This window comes from Lycorma delicatula, chromosome 2 (assembly GCF_047948215.1).
Source record: "Lycorma delicatula isolate Av1 chromosome 2, ASM4794821v1, whole genome shotgun sequence".
NCBI lineage: Eukaryota > Metazoa > Arthropoda > Insecta > Hemiptera > Fulgoridae > Lycorma > Lycorma delicatula.
Window position 1 is genome coordinate 82,050,114 of NC_134456.1, and position 17,284 is coordinate 82,067,397.

Genomic DNA, 17,284 nt, shown 5'->3' on the forward strand with positions numbered 1-17,284 from the left:
ATAGAATGCAAATTGCAATGTTTAATGAATGATACCTAATAATGATCAAAAATCATCTAATAAAGAAATTAATTCAATTACGATATTTAAACAAACATAACTAACTACATCCCATTGATACCTGCATTTAGAGGTAATTTGTTAGAGTGGCAGCACTATTTTAATATATTTATTGATTTAATACATAATAGAGATGATTTAACTAATATTAAAAAATTACACTATCTACATTCTTCTTTGAAGGATGAAGCCTTAACTATCATTAAAGGTCTGCCAATAACTAATGAAAATTTATTATCGCTCTAGAATTATTAAAGGTACGACTTGATAACAGATATAATTGCATTTCATAATGCTGAGCGCATTTTAAGATCAGATTTTATAAAAAGAGATCCCATAGATACTTTATCTAAATCTATTAATGAAATTAACTCAAATGTAAATTCACTTGAAGCAATTGAATTTATTGTTTTCCAATTTTTAACATCAAAATTGGATTACGATACTTCAAGATTATGGAAGGAAAAGTAGTCAAATGAAAGATTTCCAACTTCAAGATTTTATTAAAAAATTTCTTAATTTGAGACAACTCAAAAATATTAATGCATTCAGTTCAAACACGCAAGTGAAAACAGAAAACAAAACCAAAGGACAACGTTATAACAAAACAACCAAATCTTTTAAAAAACGCTTTACTTTAATCCTAATAAGCAATATTAAGGAAACAATGTCAGTTTTTATTCAAAATTAAATTCTAAGCAATGTTTGTTTTGTAAGTCAAATCATCATTTACAACAATGTAAGGAATTCTAAAATTTGTTCATCAATGAACGCAGAGACTTTTTGGGGCATCATAATTGTTGTTTTATTTATTTAAATAAAAGCCATTCTATTATTGAGTGTTACTCAAAAAAGTTATGTATGATTTTTACAAAAAAACATAATACACTTGTTCACATGGACAAATTTAATGATCAGACAGCCTTCCATCAACCACATTTGACATTTCTAATTTTAATTATGCTCGTAATATATTTCTAGCAGATCCCAAGTTCAATATAGCAAATAACATTCACATACTGATTGGAGCTCAGTTCTATTTGAGTCTTATCTTGCCTAGTCTATCTTGTCTAATTCATTCGAAATTCCAGAGATCCTATTATTCAGGAAATTAAATTAGGGTATATACTTAGTGGTCTAATGGTCGTAATGGTTACTTAGTGGTCGCCTTTCTAATAATATTAAGGGCAGCAATATTGTCGCATCTTTTCTTGCTCGTAACATTAATAAAAATCTCCCAACTATACTCAAGAATTTCTGGAAAATTGAAGTCAATATTGATGCTTCAGTTAATGAAACCTCTAGATGTGAAAAACATTTTTAATCCAACACTGCTTGAAATATTAAGGCAAATTTGTCATGTCATTACCACACAAAGATAATAACATTCAACTAGATGATTGTTTTGTTAATGCTAAAAAGTCAAGTCAAGGATTGAATAAGTTGGAACAGTTTAATGTAATTAATAATATAAATAAAGATGTATTTAGGGAGTTAAGGATTCACTTAAAGAAAATTAATGTTAATAATTTGGAGAAAATGATAATTAATAAAATTAATCAGAAGATATTTTGTTATCTAGTAAAAATGAAAGTGAAATCAATTCTTTAAAAAGTAATGAGAATAACAGTAGTATTAAAATGGAATTGTATGAACAAATATTTTCTAATGATGTTTATCCAGTAAAAAGGATTGATAGTAACAGCAAATTAAACGAAGTGTAAAATGCAAAACTGTCGTGTAGTAGTAATAAAAATAAAAATGTCAATATTTCACATAGTAAAAATGATATTTATAACAATAATAATGACAACTGTAGTATTTCTATATCGGAAAACTAACCAACCATTCACTACTTGCACAATAGACCACGGCAGTCCAAATTCAGTTTACTATCAACAAAGCATGGAAGTTAAGTGAATAGTTTTATTTGCTATTGTATCTGCTCTATTTCTGCTTACATTTAAAACAGCAGTTTTAACTGCTTAGTGATAGAAGAAGTGAAACAATAAAGTTGATGTTTGTATCCTTTTATTAGAAATAAAACCTTCACCATTAGCATCATAATGGAAAACATAATAAAAGATACAGAAATATATGAAAGCATGTCTTATGAAGTTTGTGTTACATGAAATCACGTGTTTTAATGCTTATCACTAAATACTGAAATGTTTTGATAAACCATATAGATGGAATGGAATAGATGGAATATCTATGCAAATCAGAAACCTAATTAATGTATTGCTGTAGAACTTGAAAAATCTCTTAAATCATAAAAGGAGAAATTCTTTTTGATTCAGATTTTTAAATTGTTTCAAAATTTGAAGTCGGTTTCTTTTATTGAGTGAAGTCATCTTATATTTTTTAACTAGTTTCTGGACTGGATAAATGCCCACTATTACATGCATTCAATTTCAATATGAAATGATTGCCTGAAAGGTCACCCTATCATTATGAAATTGGGTAATTTTTGCTGCTACCCTCAATTTAGTTTCGTCTTTGTGGGAGGGAATTACATATTCCTGTATTAAAGAGAGCCACGACTCATACTTGACAGCTGTTTGTAATCCTTTTATTTTTGACAAGCAGTTCTCTCACCTATGGTACTAATCCCAACCAATATATTTTAAGTCTTTTAAAGGGTTGTGTGCAGCATGATGATTAATGAACAAAGCAAACTTCAAACGGTTAATGCAGTTTTTAGTTTAAAAACTTTTTTATAGCGATCATCCAATACAACCATAATTAGCTTATGTAATATCAGAAGCATTTCCCCAACAAAAATAGAAATTTCCAATGTTTTTGACCTGACTGTCGGCGATTACTTTTAAGGCAAGAGGATGTTAATTATATCAAAATTTTATACTAAAACCGGTTTTATTAAAAACATATGGTTTTTTGATTTATGTACAAACGTCAATGGTATTAGAATTTTTCGAGCTGTTTCATTTTATTAATGTATAAAAATGTGTGCGGTACCAAATATTATAAATACACTTTTACTTTTGTACACTCGATGCATTTTCAAGTCGATCTTTCCAAAGTAATGTGTTAGAATTTGGCGGTAAGGTATCGCTTCTACAATCGATGCTAACAGCTGCTTCTGTTGTATTTAGGTTAGGAAGTCGTAACTGATAATTTTCAACAAATAGCAGGATTAATATTTTTACAAAAATATGGTTTTCCAAACAGCAGTTTTACTGATTAGAAATAGAGGACCTGATGAGTTCTGGCGGAAAAGAAAAATTTTTAAATTAGCTGCGGTAAGTAATGTTCGCAAATTTATATTCTATAAATTTTTGTAAATTGGAAGAAAGACGCTGTAATTATGCTGTGATACTCGTTTAATGGGAAATATTCGTTTTTCATGCGACGTTGTGGAAATTAGTATTGTATGAAAAACGTATTAAGTGGGAATACATTTTTTATCCAGTGAATTGCATTGAAAATTTTATTCTTTTTTCATTTTCTATTAAAATATATTTACCTAAAGTAGTTCTACATTTATTCTCAATAATAAAGGTGGGAAAATCTGTCGGTAATACGTATTATGTTGTGCAGAATACATTGTAGAATGAATTAAAGCTGAGCATTCTCAACTATAAAATTTATTACATATTAAACTGGCGTATTTTATTGAAAACACAATAATGTATTAAAATTGAATTATAAAATAGAATTAGTGTTAGTAATTATTAAAATTATAACTTCTTAAGAATTAAATCGGTTGGGTTGACTGATTTGTTAGATCAGTGCATACTTTTTTCCCCTTTCTGGGACCACTCGTGGAGAGGATTGCTTCTGAAAGGGGAGAGTATCACGCTGTCAGATGCCGGTACGCGGAGTGCCCGTGGCCTGGCCACCACAAGCGTTCAGCCGCGGGCCTGTCCGCCTCGGCATCCTCCGATATGTTCCCTGGTGAGTCTCCTCGTACGTATGTAATCTATCCATTACCTTCTAACGTAGTTTTCATCCTGCTCTCCATTCTTTAACACCCTTCAGCATTATACATTGTGGCCTCCGAGCAGAACATATCTTCCAAATCCAATGTGTCTAACATTTCTTCGCATTAGAAGTGTACATGAAAGGAAGTCTCCTCCTTGTCGCATTCAGGGCAGCGATCCATGTGGTCCAGACATATTTGTACAGATATGCCCTATAACCACCATAGCCTGCCAGGAACTGCGTTAAGCTGTATCTCAGCGAGCCATGGATCCTCCTACACCAACTCCTGATGTTGCTAATGAGGTGGTAGGTCCACCGACTTCAGTACCTCGGTCCCACCACCCATGCCAGACCTCCATTAATTCTCCTATCTTGGATGATATGTGTTTCCTGTCTGTGTGTGGCAAAGGCCTTTGCTCCCAAAGTCTCCTCCTTTGAGATATAACTAAATCAATCGGCATTGCATCTGCCAAAACTTCAGCAGCCTCCTTAGAGACAGTTCTATATGCAGATATGATTTGTAAACAACATTGTATTTGGATCGCCTCTAGTTTACCTAGATATTTTACATATCTAGTTACTCCGGCCCATAACTCAGCTCTATAAAGCAGTGTGGCATACACATCACTCCTGCAAGTAACCTCTTCTGATGCAGGGTTGGTCAGTATGAGTGCATACTGAAGGCACTGCATGTAATTTATTGTAGTTCTCATCTTTCACTCATTTGTATGTATGATTGATCACACTAGAATATGGCCTGTAAGTATATGATCATATTCTGAGAATTACTGTAATTCTAAAATATTTTATAATAAAATTTGTGATTTGTAACTGTAGATGTAAAAACTAAATACTATTTTTTAAATTAACTTCTTGCTAGAGCTTCACATGTGACAGCACCAAAAACCAACCACCATTGATGGTTACATGTAGCCTTATGCTTAAAACATCTGGAGACTCTCTGAGCACATCTCTCCAAGTCTGGAAGACTCCTACATTAATTATATTGTGTGTAATTAATTACAAATTCATTAAAGAACTAGTTAAACTAGATGACATCGTTATAATTGTCATTTGAACAGCAAAATTTCATTAGTGATTATGTTCTGTTATTAAATGTCAAGCACCATGAAGTGTATAATGAATTAAAATTCTGTGTATGATTGGAGGATCATAATTAAAAAAAAGAAGAAAAATTATTTATTGAATGATAATGAAACTAACGCTACTTTTCAACATAATCCCTAGGAATATTTAGGCACTCATCCCATCTTTCTATGAGCTTTTTTATTACAGTATTGATTTGTTCTTTGTCTCTGAACCATTCTTGATCTGCTCATTATTTCCACCAAAAACTCTTAGAGGACTAAACAAAAAAAATCTTGGTGCAAGATTGGAACTGTCAGGTGGATGTAGCAACATCCCCAACCCAATTATGAATAGCTTTTACTTTCTTTTGATTAGTATGGGGATGGCAGATATTATGATACAGAAAAATTATTCCTTTTGAAAGAGAACCAGGATGTTTCTTCCTTATTGCAAGTTTTAGTTTATTTTCTAGCATGTCACAGTAGTACGCACTGTTGATATTATGTTGTTGTTCTAAAAATTTGTTCCTTTACAATTCCAAAACTTCATTAGCATCACTTTACTGGCTGATGGGTAGGTTTCAAATTTTTTAATGGCAGGTGAAGTTTCATGTTTCATATTTTGATCCTTGTATTCTGGTTAAAAACGATGAATCCAAATTTCAATGCAAATTATTATGCAATCTAAAAAAGAACTATTTTCCACTAAAAATTGTAGTTTACTGTGAATTGGTGTTATTTGTTCCCCCTGATTTAAATTGTTCAGTCAACTTATAAAAATGGGTTAATACACTTTTTACCAGGCTGTTTACATCCTAAGAATGAATTTCAGCCAGTTTAACACCTTAAAAAAAATTATCATAGAATGATGTTCTATGGTACAAATTTCAATTGGAGCTAAAATTTTGAAATAAACAAGAGGTTATAATAACAAAAATTTTTTTCAAACAGCTGATATTCTCTCTGTTACAGGTGCCAACTTGAAGGTCACACAGTTTCAGCTTATTCTATTAAGCAATTTTTCTAGTGTTGCTATCTCTGTTTTAATTATTGAAAAACTATTATAGATTTATAATCCGTAGTGAGAATTATGAATTAAATGGTATTTTTGAACCCTTTGTCATGACAATTGGATTTAAAGAAATCTATATAAATGACAGGTGCTACATTATTTAGTATGTAGTCCACCATCATCATTACCATGCAGTCTACCATACTATTGTGTATATAATTTGTACATTTAAACTTAATTAGACAAGTTTAGGTTATGTGTATATCTTATGAGTTCAGTACACAAAAAAATTACCCAACCTCATCAAATTAACATAAAATATATAATTTATAATATTAGTTTAATATTTTAAATAAATTACGTGGAACAGTAGACTGTATACTGAACCAGCACCAGTGACATTTTACAACTAATTTCAGTTTTATATCCTGTTAATTAACTAAGTTGTTATTTGACTAATAGTTAATGCTTAAACAGAAAAGAGTTTATTTATTGTCAGTGAAGTGGTCTTCAGTCTATGTTTGTTGATTTGTCCATTACAGTTCATGTTTTCACATTTTACTGAGCAACTAAACAGTTTTGTATTAAAAACTGGTATGACTTGGTAATCAGTTCTGTGTTGGCTTAAATCAACATTTTCAATAACTGACATCTTTCATTAATTATTTTATCCTACTTATTCTCCTTAAATTATTAATATCCTGAAGGTTGTAATAATAAAAATGCTTTTTCATCTTTTATATCATGTGTATTACCTACATCTGTAAAAGTTATCTAATATGAAAATTATTATTTCTTACCAAGATTGACAAGTTGAAGGTTGCTTTTTTAAAGCAGGTAAGTCCAGGCTCTTGACTGTAGCTGCTTCTCCCCTAAGGGTTTATGAAACCTTTCATACTCAGATTGTGGCAGAACTCTGTTCCCCATTGCAGAACTTGAAAAAGTTTGCGTCATCACAGATCATCTGTAATTACAGTTCTTTTATGGTGTAGTCATTAAAGCTATTGTTATTTTTAATCAAGTCTCAAACTTGTGTTTTTTGGTTATTGGTACTTTATTACTAGGACTGTCGGAAATGATTGTTCGGAGTCTGAACTGACTCTTTGTTGTAATTGTGCTTAAAGCTAGTTTTAATTATTGTTTATGGTATGGCTGTAATGTTCAGCTGTTTGGCTTTGGACATAAAATCTCAGATGTATAATTTAGCGCTTAAGTTTAACTCTGTTTCAGTATTCTATTGATTCTCTCACAGTTGTTTAATTTTAATTACAATAAACCGTGAGTGTATCCAATTTATTTTATTAATAAGGTTTGTTTATCGTACTCTGAATAATGTAGAACCTGTTTCCTTTATTTTTATGAATATAATGTTTTATAATATGGTTTTTTGTTGCAGCACTTCTGGGGTCGCAAAAGAAATTGTTACTCGATTGCAATACGATATGTCCATAGAGCTCTGGCTTATGCAACCATGTCTAGAAAATTAAAGAAGATAGACATGAGAAATGTGAGTTTTTTAATTGTAAAACGTGTTAACTTATATTAATCATAGTTAGTAAAAGTAACCATATCACCTTGAAAGAGAGATGTGGTTGAATGATTTCAGTTGAGTATTTGCACATACATTCTTGCTGGGATTGAACAAAGGTTTTCTTTATTCTTTAGCCTGAATATTTTTGGTGGCTGCCTAGTTTCTGGAGTAAGAGTCTTTTACTGTAAATATTTTTATAAATTAGTCGAAGCAAAATTGTTGATGAATACAGTATTCCCATTTTGGATGATATGCCAAAGGTGTGGGGCAGGATGGTTATACGCTATCTGAATTCTTGACAATCTTTTTATCTAAATTTGTTTGTCTCATTTTGCAGTTCCTCTGTGGGAAAAGGGACTGTGTTATATAATTGGATCTTAAATTCTCATATACATCATTTGAAGTAACCTTCAGAACAAAAACAAATTATTATGTGTAACAGAATTCCTCTTGGATATAAACCTATTACACTGCTCTGATTGCAGAGCAGTTCTATATTTAAAAAATAGAGCTTTAAACAAACATATAAAGAAATTTTATAACATAGTTAACATTTGTTTACCTCCCATAGAAACAATTACACCAACTTAACAGCAGTCAAAATATACACATACATAGATTTGTAATTTAACGTTATAAAAAAATACTCAAAAATAAAATTCCAAAGTGGCATAACTTAAATATTTTGTTCAGACTCCTTTCTAAGTAAACATCCTCTTAACTCAAGTGAAAGTCAGCACATCAGCTGAAAGCATTATTATTATTTGTTTAAAAAAAAACATTAGAATAAAATTTGATTTGGTTTGAAAAATTTGTTTTGATTTGAAAAATGGTGAAATTTATGTTACTGTTTTAAAGTATCTTCTGAAAGAAGATACTCTTTAATTCAACTCTGCTATGGAGGTGGACAATACTCTGTTATTTTGGTTTTATGAGATTTCTTATTAGTATTTTCCTTTATATAAATCTTTTTAAAATAAACCCTGTAAATTATTAACACCCATATTTCTAAATTTTAGTAAAATATTTATTCCTTAATGAAGATTACCCATTAGATTTCATTGATTGATATTTCATACAATTTTTTTTTTAGAGGGAATGTGTCTATGGATTTAACTAAATTAAACTCTTCACGTAACAATCTACATAAAATTATTTCAGACAGCCTTAGTTTTCTTTAAAATTTATATTAACTTTTACCAAACATTTATGAAAAAATCTTACTGAAATCAAAACTTGAAAACAGACATTGCCATGATATGATGTTTGTTTATAAAACTTTTTTTCTTAGCTCTATAATCAGCTCCTGAAGTAGTAACATTTTCTCTGTAAGAACTTCTGTGACACTGGCCATTTCTAAGACAAACTGAATTTATATGATTTGGAAAAAAATGTAAATAACTGTTTTCTTTCACAGTTGTGGATTACCAGAGTTTCAGCTGGATGTGAAGAACATGGACTACCATTTAATTATTTTCAAAAAGGTTTAATTCGATCTGATATACTTCTTAGTCAGAAAACTCTTTCTGAATTAGCAGTTTGGGAACCTCGCACATTTAAGGTAATTAAAGTTTTTTTATTCTTTTCAGTGTGTTGATACATAAAATATACTCATTGGCAGTATGGCACTGAAAATTACACCTACACAATTTTAACCTTTTTATAAAATAATAAATGAAGCATGATTGCAATGTTTGTGTATACTTACATAGCCAGCCAATCTAAGAAACCTGAGGTTGTATTTGTCAGCAGAGCAGAGGGCTTGACTGTCCAGCAGTCAGCTGAAGAAAGATCTCAAGGTTGCCCCTCGGGGTGACTGGAAAGGTCTTAAAATCAGGAACATCAAAGAGACCGGCAAGGGATTAATTAGTTGTGGTAGCGGATGATACTGAGACCATTCAGGCAGTTAGAGTTTCAACGGCGGTTAAGCAATTGAATGTAAAAATAGACCCGAAGAGAACGCGTAGGCCCTGCATTATAGTCTATGATATTGACCGTAACCTTACCGATGAAGATGTCTTGTCCCTCATTAGGGAGCAGAACACTGATTTGGATGACGCCGCCTTCTGGTGGGACTGCAGGTTGTCTTTAAAGCAGGTAGGCGTGATATCCAGAAATATCACGGAGTCTTTGAAGTAGGTTCTGGTCTATTTCAAAAATTTAAGTCTGCAGGCAGACTATGTATCGATTTAAGGTCCTGCCAAGTAAAAGAGTACGTGGATATCCAAAGATGTTTCAAGTGCTGCAGATTTGGTCAGTGGGCTAAATTTTGTAAGTTTGCCTTGGTGTGCGCCCATTGTGGTGAGGAGGGCCACAAGCGTGATGATTGTTTGCATGGGTCTGAGGCTCCGGCCTGTACTAACTGTAAGAGATTGCAAGAATCATGAGCACCCAGTTATTAGCAAGACGTGTGACTGTTATGCAAGGGCCATTTTGCTGTACTTTAATTCCTTAGATGGTTAGATTTCGTCAAGTAAATTGCCAGGGTCCAAGTTGAGTTAGGTGAGGTTGTAGAGAGACGGAGCCTCAATGTTGTCCTTCTGCAGCACCCATATATAATTATATATGGGGTGATCTGCTGGGCTTTCACAGCTGGAAAAATTTTTGTGTAGGGCATACCTGTATATTGTCTGCTATTCTGTGCAGGAAGTCGCTTGATACTATCAAGTCAGTTTCTGACATACATCATGTTGTGGTCAGACTTGCCATTCACGGACAGAACCTTATAGTTGTTAGTTCATATTTCCAGTAGAGGGATCCCACTGAGGAACATCTAATGAGATTGGATAGCATCCTTCGTATTGTGGGTAATTGTACAATCCTTATTGGTGCCGATGTTAATACGAAGTTGCTTTTCTGGCACAGTGGGATCACTGATCATGGCAGTGGCGTAATTGATAGTTTCATCGTGCAGCACAATTTTGAGATCTTTAATGTTGCAGACCAGTTGGCCACTTACTTCAGTATGATTAACAGATGAAGGGTCTTTTCAGGTACAAATATTGACATCACCATTGGTAGTACCTCCGTGGCAGGGTCTTTGACTGGTCTGTGGTCGACGACTGTTCTAGCGATCATCGGTTGATACTTTTTGAAATAGCGGATGAGTTACACGATGGCCATGAGGGACACTTTCCTGTTTATTGGGAGTGTTTCTTGCATAGGGACTGGTCAAAATTCTCCTCTTTGTTGGAGTCCAGACTGGAGATTTTTTCTCGAGAGCCTGACGGCCTGCCATTAGATATCCAGGCAGAAAATTTCACTTCTGCAGTGGTGACGGTGGCTGAAGCCACCATTCCTAGAGGCACTGGCTGGGAATGTATATCTGGTTGGTGGTGTTGGAATCTGACAGCCATGAAGCAGTCTGTGAATCGACTCAGAAGGGCTGCACAATGAGAGGGTGATTCTGATCGGCGTACAGCCCTAACTGCGGATTACCACAGGAGGACTAGGTATTTTCATAGCATTAGGTCCTCCAAGCGTAATACCTGGTGCTCCTCCATTCAGGAGCAAGGGAATAGAGACCCTTGGGGGTCTAGTGTATAGAGCCGTCGGACAAAGTGCAGGAAAGATGTCCTCTTGTCATCTTTGTCAAACTGCGAAGGTATGGTAATCAATAAGGACCGTGTCCTTAATATTTTGCTGAATGATTTTCTCCTGGATGACACTATGGTGGGTGAGGTTTCATACCACCAGCCTGTCAGGGGGAAGTCACAATTTTCGAGACTGACTTGCAATCTTTTGAGATCACTGAGGCGGAGGTGCGGCAGATGGTCTGTAGTATGGCATGGCACAAGGCCCCTGGATATGATAGTATCACAGTGGAGCTCCTCGTCTGAGTGCTTCCAGTAGTCCTTGGTCCTCTAACTAGAACATATAATAGGTTACTCTTCGCTGACCACTTTCCGGTATGTTGGAAGTGTGGAGACTTCGTGTTGTTGAAAGGTGGCGACAAAGATCCTACTGTTAGTTGTTCTTACCGTCCACTAACTCTCTTGCCTGCAATTGGCAAGGTCCTATATTTGCATATTAATATGGCCACTGATCATTTGCTAATGGACAACCAGTATGGTTTCCGACCGGGCAAGCGACTGAGGATGCCATACTAAAGGTGATGGATATAACTTCCTCTAGTCCATGTAAATATGTATTAGGTATTTTTCTGGACATATCTGGGGCATTTAACAACTTATGGTGGCCCTCTGCTCTGTTTCAGATGCAGAAGCATGAGTATACACGAAATGAATTAGAAGTGCTGTCAAGTTATTTCAGCCATCAGACCGTATCCCTGAGTATGGCGGCTCATCAAGACCTTAACTAAAGGATGCCCTCAGGGTAGTGCTCGGAGTCCTCCTTCTTTGGATCATAGAATTCGATTCTATGTTATGTTTAAGGTTGCCATGTCGTCGCTTATGTTGATGACGCGCTACTGCTGATTGAAAGGGATTCACGTAACAAGGTAGACACTCTGTGGAGTCTTCAACATAAGATGATTTTCAGGCAAGAGAAACCTAAAATGATGTTGCTTAAGGGCCGATTGGCTGCTTCCCAACGAATCCGTGTTTAGATGGCTGACTTTCGGTCAGTTAGTCTGAGGGAATCATGTTAGGTTGGATGTGAAGATGTCTGGTTGAGGCCTATGTGAAGGCGAAATTTTATTTTACTGATGCAAATGTCTGCCGAAGCGTTTACATTGGTGGCATCCCGACCGAGACCTGGCTGATGACTGTGAGATGTAATCAGTTAGAGGGTCTAAAGAAGACCTTGGTAAAAACCCTCAGGGTTCGGAAGAGAGGGGGTGGTATGACGATCAGTAACATCACAAGGTGGGTGTCTTCCCCTACAGGGTTGGGATACTTACTTTTTAGCCCGTCTACCAATAAATTGCAAACTTTTGGGTTATTAATATCACCCGACATAACCATTATATTACCATTTTTTAACTGTTTATATTTATAAATATAATTTAACCAAACTTAACATATACTCACTAATCTTGACCAATTGTAATGTTTTGAGTATTTAAATTATAAATTCAGTAAGTATTGCGGTTATTTAAACAATCAAAACATTGCTGTTAATTAGTCGGGGCTAGCAAATGTAGGTTAAGTTTGGTTAATTTATATCTATAATTATAAGCAATAATGCCTGTATTTTTAATATGTAAAATTTGTTAATGATCCTGTAACTTTGAAATATTTTCAAAGTTACAGTATCATTGTGGTTATGGTTGGTGGGCTAATACGTAAATACCAGTTTGTATGACACTTGATCCTTGCTAAAAAAGCTTTTTTCTTACTGAGAAAAATGTTTTTTAATACTGCATATCAGAACAAAAAATCCTACTATTAAAATTTTGTTTGTTTAATCACCCATTCTGCATATCTCCTTTGATTGTAAAAGAGATTAATAAAATTTACTATAATGCAGAGATTGTGAAAAGCACAACATAAAATGTGGGAAAGATATGTGTGCATCAGAATGTAAACAGACATGGTAGACAATAAAATTAGCTATACAGCTATATCTGTAGTATGATTTTCCTACATTGCTGCTCAAAATATGAGAACATGAGTTAATGACTTATACTATTCCAAATAATTCCTCAGTAATATTTAATTTATTTAAACCATTTAGTATCGTATTTTGAGTACATTGTTTGAAGCAATGCAAATAAAAGCTATATTTTTTAAAAGGAACTGTCTATTAAAATTAATAAAATGAAGTTAGTTTTAGTGAAACATTCAGTGCTTCTAGATATTTACTAATCATTTCTTTCCAATATAGATAAATTTCTTCAGCTAATGTGAATCCTTTAGTTCATATGTTTTTCGTATTTTAAAATGTTCTCATTCTGTTTTGTAAAATTTACAGGCCTTAACCCAGCTTGCTTGGACTAAAGGAGTTGAGGATGGTTTAAATGGCTTCAGAGATATAGATAAATTGGGAAAATCTCCTGAAAATGTTATCACTAGAGGCATGCTGAAAAAAGAAATAAAGGATAGTTAATTTTAATTTTATAATATAAAGTATGGTTGGTTAGTTTATTTTTTGTTGTGTTTAAAAGTAAATGTTATATGCTCATCATTTTGAATTTTGTCTACTTTTTAACCATTTTACTGTGAGAATTATTGCTGTACAGCACTTCGATTATTTAAATTATGTACATGCATAATTATATGTACTAAATATTGTATATACATCATTTTTAAGAAATTAAGAGTTAGTTTACATCAGCAGGTCGCTGCTGTTCAGCTGTGGTGGTCGCTTTTCAGAAAACATATTTCTTTGAAATGTTTGTAACAAAAATGATTGCCAGTTCAACAGCAACTCAGTCATAATTTGTCATAGAGGTTGAGCTGTTCGACAGCTTAGCCGCTATCTAATCAAACCTACATGTTTGAACCTGCCTATTTACATCAACTCTCAAATTGCTGCAGCTATGACAGTCAGTTCCCTATGACTTGTTCAAATGTTCGACAAGGAAAAATTTATTGTAAAAAAATCGAAGTTAACTGGAATCAATTATCTGAGGGGGGTAATGTAGAGTTTTTTGTGTTATTTATTTTAATTACATAACAAATACAAATTAAAAATAATTTAAAGAATCTAGTATATTATTTTCAGCCTAATATGTTATTATTAAAGCTGTATTTTAAACTATGATTAGGTATAAATTGTTACACATTCTATGAAGGCAGTTCAGAAAGTAACCTTTGTTGTAGCAGCAATAGTAGTAGTGCTGTTAGTGGCAATGCCGTTGACACATCGGCATACTCTCTGAATCAGTGTAAACTGCTTACTTTAACCTGTTCACTTGTTATAACCTAAAAATATGAGTGCTGCAATAGAAAATTTTACAAAGTGCATGCCCAAAGTGATAAGATTTCTTTGGGCACATAATGTTTCTGCAGCAGACATCCATCGTCAGTTGTGTAATCTGTATGGACCAAACATTATGAGTGACGGTGTAGTGCGGCAATGGGTCCAATTTTTTAAAAAGGGAAGGACAAACATCCATGAAGAAGAGAAAAATGGTAGCCTTCTGTTGTGAGTAATGATCTTTTCAGTGAAATTGATGAAAAAGTGTGAAAATTGAAGATTCACCATTTCTGAACTTTCCGAACTGAAAATTTCTCGTACGGCTTTGTACAAGATTGTTGCCGATAAAGTAGGGCTACTGTAATTTCTGTGCTCGGTGGGTTCCAAAAATGCTCACAGAGATCCATAGAACCAAAAATGGGCTCTGCCTTACAGTTTCTTTCAAGCTACAAAGTGGAATGAGAAAGTTTTTTTTGAAAACAATTGTGACTGGGGATTAAATTTGGGTGGCGTGTGTGAATGCCGAAGCAAAACAACAGTCGGTGTCCTGGGACTATACCACTTTTCCATGCAAACCAACGTGAAACTTTATCAACAAGGAAGGTTATGGCTACGGTTTTTGGGATGTCAAGGGAGTTCTAGTTGATTTTATGGAACGTGGTACGACGATTACTTCAGCATTCTACTGTAAAACTTTGAAGAAACTTAGGCAAGCTATTCAGAATCAACATCACAGTATGCTGTCATTTTTTTGCATGACAAGGCTTTTCCTCAGTGCTCAAAGAACTCAAGAACTTCTGAATCAGTTCCAATGGGATATTTTTGATGATCCCCCTTATAGCCCAGACTTTGTGCTGAGTGTATAGTAATAATAATTCTTTATTCTTGTTTCTTTTGTGTTAAACAAGTACAAATGAAATGAAAAAAAAGAGCATTTAACACAATTTCCCAAAAAAATTTCAGTCCCTAAAAAACCATTAAATCAGGTTTTAGTAACAGTTGAAAATAAAAAAAAAATATTATTACTTTTCTTCTACCACTGGCTTTTCTTCTACCACTTGGCATTTTCTTCTTTCTTGTGAAAAGCGGTCACTATTCAGCAATTTAAGTCATTCTACTTCAAAAGAACAACTATAAAACAACATACAGAATAGCTAGCCTGATAAGTTGGCTGGTAAAAGTCAATGAAGAAGACACTTTGGCATCTTTTGTGAAGAAAAAACCTACTTGACATTTATCTAAGCATGAGAATAGTAACAAAGTACAAGATGATAGTAAATTGTTCTTATTATCACTTTCCTGGCTTTAAAACAAATCCCTGCTGATAAAAATGATGGCAAGAATTGATTTGATGCACGTTTTGCAAAAATATAATATGCCACTGCTAAGGCAACTGAACATAATATAGTCTTCATTTCAACAGTACATGTACTTAACCCTGGCTATAATAATTATAAAAATTATCAACCTCACAAGGGTATATTTCAGTACTACAGCAACAACCACAGCAATTTAGAGTTTATTCACCAGGAAGTAACAAACTGACAGTTTATCAACTTTTAGTGAAACTTCAATTTAAATTACTTGCAAAATTTATATATATATATATATATATATATATATATATATATATTGTTCCACTAAGAAACTTTCAGGATACTATTGGTGAAAATAATGGAAAAAGTTCATATAAAACATAAGTCTGGAAAATCTTTGTTTTTGAGTTATGGCTAGCAAATTATTTTGCTTTGATTTCAGTTCTTCTAATAACAAAAAGCCCTACTGTAATGTTTGAGACCCAAATTAAAGAGTAAAGTTGATCGTTTTCATATTTTAGCTGGGAAAACAGATCCCAGAACTGTAACTCCAGTAGTTTTTAAGATATCCGACATAAAACACAAAATTTGGTGTCAAAAAACAAGGTTTTTTTAAGTTTGTAGTACAGTAACTTTGTTAAAAGACTAATAAATGACAAAAATTTACTTAAAAAAACTTGTAGAGAATTTAATTCTGAGAAAATTAATCTAAATACAGCCAAAAAAACTTTTGTTGAAAATAGACAGAAAATCTTATTCTTTCTGTACCTAATAAACTTTATTCTAATAATTTTAGTTAAATCACATTTTTATTCATTACAAAGTAGCTGGTAAAAATTATTAAAAGCAGATTATAATTAGAAATAGAATAATTAAAAACACATAATTATCCATGGTTATGACTAATTATTAACTTGTTTTATTCAATTTGAACAGCTATTTAAAAATACATCTTCTGTTTATTATAATTTTTACCAGCTATTTTGTAATAAAAAAAAAAGTGTTTTATCTGAAATTGTTTTTATTTGGAAGCCATTTTGTTTCTATAAATCCTAGAAATTTGAAATTTTCACAGATCATTTTTAGAACCTTTGATAAAAGGTCTGTAAAGTTTCAATCGAATCGGTGGCGGAATGGGCGAGTGATAGTAATCAAAAGCATATACCTCTTCGTGGGACTATATACAATTTTTTAATTATTGTATTTTATTTTACAGGTTTCTTCATAATTGTAACAGATTGTAATTCAGTGACACTGTATTTTTGTTTAATTTTAAATAAATAAATGATACATATCATATAGTATATTTTGTGTAGTGTAATGTCATTTCTTTTTCTCTTCTCCTTCTTTACAATGTCAGTTTCAATTATTTGTACAAGTTTATCAAATGTTTTTTAACATTCTATAATATTTGAAAGATTTTTCCAGATATCTTGTGTAATAAATGTATCATTTGAAACTCTCCAGTTGGCCTTTTGTAAAGTAACAGATCTACCCAATATCTTCTGTT

At 33.0% G+C, this 17,284-nt stretch overlaps 1 protein-coding gene across 1 annotated transcript; it reads left to right on the forward strand.

Moving 5' to 3' along the window:
- Positions 1-3,134: 3,134 nt before the first annotated feature.
- On the forward strand, positions 3,135-13,730 carry mRpL20 (mitochondrial ribosomal protein L20). Its single transcript, XM_075355625.1, has 4 exons — positions 3,135-3,323; positions 7,502-7,612; positions 9,054-9,197; positions 13,511-13,730. The coding sequence occupies exons 1-4, from the start codon at positions 3,237-3,239 to the stop codon at positions 13,643-13,645; spliced, it is 477 nt and encodes a 158-aa protein (XP_075211740.1). The 5' UTR covers positions 3,135-3,236; the 3' UTR covers positions 13,646-13,730.
- The last annotated feature ends 3,554 nt before the right edge of the window (positions 13,731-17,284 follow it).

Coding starts and splice junctions, on each gene's coding strand:
- mRpL20 (XM_075355625.1), top strand. CDS start 3,237: ATGGTTTTCCAAACAGCAGTTTTACTGATTAGAAATAGAGGACCTGAT. Junction 7,613..9,053: donor AGAAGATAGACATGAGAAAT/GTGAGTTTTTTA, acceptor TTTCTTTCACAG/TTGTGGATTACCAGAGTTTC. Junction 9,198..13,510: donor GGGAACCTCGCACATTTAAG/GTAATTAAAGTT, acceptor TAAAATTTACAG/GCCTTAACCCAGCTTGCTTG.